At 40.8% G+C, this 6,250-nt stretch overlaps 1 protein-coding gene across 1 annotated transcript; it reads left to right on the forward strand.

Annotated features, from left to right (window-relative positions):
• Positions 1–133: 133 nt before the first annotated feature.
• On the forward strand, positions 134–665 carry LOC122201933 (protein FAM136A-like). The gene has a single exon (XM_042907982.1). It carries the CDS (start codon positions 180–182, stop codon positions 573–575), a length of 396 nt encoding a protein of 131 aa, XP_042763916.1. The 5' UTR covers positions 134–179; the 3' UTR covers positions 576–665.
• Positions 666–6,250: the final 5,585 nt, after the last annotated feature.

Below are 6,250 nucleotides of genomic sequence, written 5' to 3' on the forward strand. Positions count from 1 at the left end.
TGGAGCCTGTTTCAGATTCTGTGTCTCCCTCTCTCTCTGACCCTCCCCTGTTCATGCTCTGTCTCTCCCTGTCTCAAAAATAAATAAAAAAAACGTTAAAAAAATTAAAAAAAAAAAAAAAGAAACTATGAAACAGGCAGGCCCGAGTGCCGGAGTCCATCTGGGCACCCTCTGGAGGGATGCAGTGCAGGGTCACCATGGCAGACCTGCAGCAGCTCCAGGTGCAGAAGGCAGTAGACTCTGCGGTGAAGAGTCTGGAGAGAGAGAACATCCAGAAGATGCTCATGTTCTGGTACAGCTGTTGTGAGGATAGTCGGGAGGCCATGCGGCAGGTGCACCAATGCATTGAGCGCTGCCATGCGCCTCTGGCTCAAACCCAGTTGAAGAAATTCCAGGGCTGCCTGGCCCAGTGCACCATGCACTGCAGTGACAAAGCCAAAGATTCAATAGATGCAGGAAATAGAGGGTTTCAGGTGAAGTGGCAGCTGGAGACTTGTGTGACCAAGTATGTGGATGACCACATGCACCTCATCCCAACCATGACTGAGAAGATCTCTTATCCACTGGGAAATTGAAGTCTTTGTAATTGGCCATCAAGGCTGACAGCAGTAATCCATTTAATTTTTTTAAATGTTTATTTTACTTTTGAGAGATACAGAGCATGAGTGGAGGTAGGGCAGAGAGCAAGAGGGAGACACAGAATCTGAAGCAGGCTCCAGGTTCCAAACTGTCAGCATAGAACCCGACATGGGACTCGAATCCATGAATCCTCAGATGGTGACCTGAGCCGATGCGGGAGGCTTAACCGACTGAGCCACCCAGTGCTCCAGCAGGAATCCATTTAAAAAGCAAAATGAATTTTGGTCTTTGAAGTTTATGAAGAAATTAAGGATAGCAGGCAAGTTTGAGGCATGTGTCACTTGCCTCTACACACTGGTTCCTTTGTGTTTCAACCCTAGAAAGTGAAATGGAAAAAACTGGTGCTAAAATTTGGGTCTGAGATAGCACAGGAGAATTTTTGGTAACCTAAATTTCACATGCACTGGCACTAGGGATCTCCCTTGTACCAAGCCAGAGGCTTTAAGGTACAAGATTCTTCTTAGTATACAGGTACAAACAGGTTGCTAGGTTCCCCTAACCTGCCTATGATCTGGTGGAGTACAAGCAGAGATGTTTCTGTTGTTGCCAACCTCCTGTTTACCAGAAGGATCACCAAATCATTTTCTATAAGCTGTAAAGCAAAGTCCATGAGGTCGCTAATTTAGAAGGGAAAAAAGCTTTCTGGGTCTTCGTTTTGCTTGGTTTTGTTTTATATACAATGTTTTGTTTTATATATATGAAGTTGATTTAAGGTGCGGAGGTGGGAGAGGTAGTTTGGGTAAGAACTTTGAACAGTTCCTCGTGGGTATCTATTTCTGGCCATCAAGATGTGGATATGCATTTCTTGAAATACGTATTACATCTTTCAGCTAAGAGACCCTGCAGAAACAAGAGAAGGGATGTTACACTGGGTATGGGAAGCAGATCTCCCCTCTCACTGGCTGTCATGATGGGCCCTGAGCCTATCTGCAGCAGAACAACTGAACAATCTTGCTGTAACACTTTCCCTTGAAGGGAAAGGGGGTTTTGATTGCACTATGTACCAGTATCCAGGAGTGAACATTGAAGGAGAAACTGTTGCCTTCTTAATTAAGAGAGTTATTAGGTACTGAATTTGGAAAAACCTGGTTTTTATAGAAGAGAAGGAATGAAAGCCTAAACTCAGTATTGCTTATTTAGCCCCCTGAAATAAAAGAGCCCTATTGAGACAATCCCTTGGCAACAGGAAGGCTGAAGGAGAAAAAGTAAGCAACTCGGGTGAGCTGTGATTCCTTTAAAGCAAAAGATGGACAGCCACCCCCTCATTACCAAATAACACTTTTGCCTGTGGCCGTTGCAGTAAACAGTGTTCTGCCCTTTATCATTTCATTATTTTTTTTTCACCAATTTATTATTTGAAATGATAACATAGCCAATATTTGGTGTTTCAAGGTTGTAATATATGTTCCTAGTGGTTCAGCTTAAAAAAAAAAAGGTATAGTTTTTCCTCAAAAAAGAAAAAAAGAAACTGTGAAACAATGTCACCTTCTCATTTTGTTTTCCCAACATTAAAAGCTAATAGAAAATGTCTTGGTACTTCCTGCAGATGATGTCATGTTTGTTTTAAATCGATTTCTGAGTGTGTGTGTGTGTGTGTGTGTGTGTAGAGAAATTAATATATAAATGCTAATATATATATATATATAATATATATATATATAATGCTATAGGAGAGCTTGCTTATGCATAAGCAACTCAGATATACAGATTAAGTATTTCTTCCGTTGAAAAATTTTCCAAAAAATTTTGGCACAATTGGTAATTATTTACTCCAGCACATCAAAATCCAATAGGGTAAAATTTATAAACAGAAAAGCCATTAGGGTAAATTTTATTTTTTACAAAAAAGGAATACGTAATTTTTTCCCTTAAAATAGCCTCTTCATGGGTAGAAAACGATCAACTATTTATATAGAAGTTTTAAAATCTTTTAAATTTTATATTTTTGCCTGATTTTGTCTTCTTTTGTATTCTATGACACTGATGCTTACTAACTTTTTTCCAGTTTCAGCTAGAAGAATTACTTTCTTTCCCTTATAGTCATTTGACTAATTTGACCCCCAAATGTCTTTTGGATGTATTTCCCTTTCTCCATCCTAGTGCTATACAGACCAAGCTGTCATCATTTTCTCTCCTAGCCTGATGTAATAGTCCCTAAGAATGGGGTTCCTTCCCTGAGATTCATCTTCCACACTTGGCTCCCAGATTGATCTTCTGGAAACACCAGTCTAAGCATACCCACACCTACTTGTGAAATCCCAACCTGTTAGCCCACCATATAAGGCCACTGGTGATATGGTCACAGCCTGCTTCACGTCCTGAGCACTGACCACACGTTCCAGGTACAAACTTACCTTGCTCTTTCATGCCTTACTGCTTTGCTCCTAGGTTCTGTTCTATGTCGCATGCTTTTCCTCACTTCCCTGTTTGGAAGAATATCTTTTTTTTTTTTTAATTTTTTTAATGTTTATCCTTGAGAGAGAGACAGAGCACGAGCAGGGGAGGGGCAGAGAGAAAGGGAGACACAGAATCCAAAAGTAGGCTCCAAGCTCTGGGTGGCTCAGCTGGTTGAGCGTCTGACCTCCGCTCAAGTCATGATCTCTCAGTCCATGAGTTTGAGCCCCATGTCAGGCTCTGTGCTGACAGCTCAGAACCTGGAGCCTGCTTCAGATTCTGTATTTCCCCCTCTGTCTGCTCCTCCCCCACTCGTGCTCTGTCTCTCTCTGACTCTCAAAAATAAATAAGCATTAAAAAAATTATATATATAAAAAAAGATCCAGTTTCGAAGGGGCATTGTGACTGCTCACCACCTTTCTCAGACAGGGCTTCTTGCTTCCCTCATCTGCTTCCTTTAGTATTTTTACATATAGTAAGAACACCCTAGACTACTGGTGTTTAGAGTAGAGCTCCTTGGGGCATCTGGGTGGCTCAGTTGATTAAACATCCGACTCTTAGTTTCTGTTCAGGTCATGATCTCGCAGATCTGTGGGTTCAAGCTCCGCATTGGGCTCTATGCTGACTGCGCAGAGGCTGCTTGGGATTCTCTGTCTCACTCTCTATCTCTCTAACCCTTCCCTACTTGTGCTGTCTCTGTCTCTCTCAAAATAGATAAATAAATAAAACTTAAAAAAAAAAAAAAGAACAGCTCCTTTAGGAATCATATGGAAGGGGCAAGGTGTGTCTGGCACTAATAGAATTCCATCTCCTTGAGAACATAGAAGAAGCAAACTTTTGACAGCAGTGAACATTATATTTGACTTTGGAGAATATTCTAAAGATTTCTTGTAATTAGCATTATGATATTTCTCTGACATGGGCATATAACCACATGACACTAGTTTCTTCATAAGGCTATTACTACTAAGGAATCAAGGTTTTGAAGCATTTTCTGGTTGGAGAGAACTTTTAATTGATCCTAATTAATGGTGTGTCTGCAGGCAATTGAAAGTGATTTTTACATTCACGTTTGCTGATAAGGATATAGATAGGAAAAAACAGGACTGTAATAGCTTGATGATGAGCAATTTAATCCATGTATCTCTGGTTTATTTTTTTAGCGTTACTGATTAGCTGCCTAATTTGTTGCTTTCTCCACAGGCAGAGGGAATTAGAACCAGTTAACCTGATAGTCAATGGAAGAATAAAACTAATGTAAGTATGACAAGAAAGGGACTATAATTTACAGATATATGTGGCCATTCATCTTGTGGTTTAGGAAGGCAGAAGTATTGAATGTGGAGCCCATGTTTTTTGACTTTCTTTTGCTATGACTTGTAAAGTGCCCAGGTTAGGTCACTTTTTCTGTCCCAACGTAAAAAAAAAAAAAAAAAAAAAAAAGGATACATAGCTCCCTGCATCATCATGAGACAAACAAGTTGTGTGACTATAATAGCTGCCTGTAACAGTTTGTGAGCCCAGATTAAATGGTCTTGGGCCTCTTCTGGCTGTAATTGAATTTGTTTCGTTTTACTTGGCTTTTGCTTTGCATCACTCTCCGACCCCTGTTTTATGATCCAAAGAAGGCATGTCAACATGCTTGACTGGCAGGTGGAATAGTACATTGGACCCAGGATCTGTAGTTCTAGTGTGCATTCTGCCTCTCACTAGCTCAGAGACCTTAACTTGGGTCAGCCTGCATTTCCTTATCTATGTTTCCTTGTGGCCCTGAGACTTTGTGCTTCTTAGGTTTATGGGGAGTCAAGAAAGTTGACATATATGGGATGCCTGGGTGGATCAGTCAGTTCAGAGTCCGACTTCGGCTTGGGTCATGATCAAACAGTTCATGTGTTCAAGCCCTGCGTCAGGCTGTGGGCTGATAGTTCAGAGCCTAGAGCCTGCTTCAGATTCTGGGCCTCCCTCTCTGCCCCTTCCCAACTCACACTCTGTCTCTGTCTCTGTCTCTCTCTTTCTCAAAAATAAATGTTAAAAAAAAAAAAGAAAGAAAGTTGACATATGGTCTTTCCTGATTAATCCAGTCCATAGACAATTAACTTGATCCTACCCCCATCTCTCCTTTCTCTGAGTTTTTAAGGAAGTATACCTGGGTTACACAGTCTAACCTGTATTAGTCCTCTGATGGTAAGCTCCTGTAAAGCAGAATTCCATGCATGAAATCCCATCTCATCCCCTCTCCCCACCCCCCCTCAGTCAACTCCTAGATCTAGGCATTTGTTGTGGATTCAATTAATACATGTCAGCTATAGGAGGAACCTCAGGGACTCCAGTTTTATCTCTTCAAAATTGACTTCTTTTACTTTGCAGAGAAAAGAAAGGTCATCTAGCATAAATTTCCTTTGATAGCTCCCCCCTCCAGCACATACACCTAAAAATTATTTGTGTTGACTCATCCTTGGAAAGATTGAAAAAATATGACTGTATTAAAATATAAATAATGTATATAACCAAAAAATTAGGCAAGCCACAAAGCACAAGAAGATATTTGCATTTAAGAATCCGTAACCAGATGGGGCGCCTGAGTGGCTCAGTCGGTTGAGCGTCCGACTTCGGCTCAGGTCACGATCTCGCGGTCCGTGAGTTCGAGCCCCGAGTCAGGCTCTGGGCTGATGGCTCAGAGCCTGGAGCCTGTTTCAGATTCTGTGTCTCCCTCTCTCTCTGCCCCTCCCCCGTTCATGCTCTGTCTCTCTCTGTCTCAAAAATAAATAAATGTTAAAAAAAAATTTTTTTTAAATAAAATAAATAAATAAATAAAAGAATCAGTAACCAGAATTTAAAAAACAAAACAAAAACAAAAACCACACTATACATGATACATAATCATTAAGAAAACAGCCTAATGGAATGGTGAAAATAATGAGGAGAAGAAGATAGAGGAAAAGATACGAACAAACAATTTACAAAAGAAAGAATCCCAAATTACCAATAAACATATGGGAGATACTCAAACTTATGCATAATCAGGGTCAGGCGTATGTCAACAACAACTGTAACCCATTAAGTGGGAGAAAATTTAAAAGACTGGAAAAAGCCCAGACAGTGGTAACACTATGCACAGCTGATGGGAGTACATGTGGTTCTATCCATGTGGAGAGTGAATGGGCACCTCTCCCAAGCCAGCGATTCCACTCCCTGAGAAGCTCTCGATATGTAATAA

Source organism: Panthera leo, chromosome D2 (assembly GCF_018350215.1).
Source record: "Panthera leo isolate Ple1 chromosome D2, P.leo_Ple1_pat1.1, whole genome shotgun sequence".
NCBI classification, from domain to species: domain Eukaryota; kingdom Metazoa; phylum Chordata; class Mammalia; order Carnivora; family Felidae; genus Panthera; species Panthera leo.

Coding starts and splice junctions, on each gene's coding strand:
- LOC122201933 (XM_042907982.1), top strand. CDS start 180: ATGCAGTGCAGGGTCACCATGGCAGACCTGCAGCAGCTCCAGGTGCAG.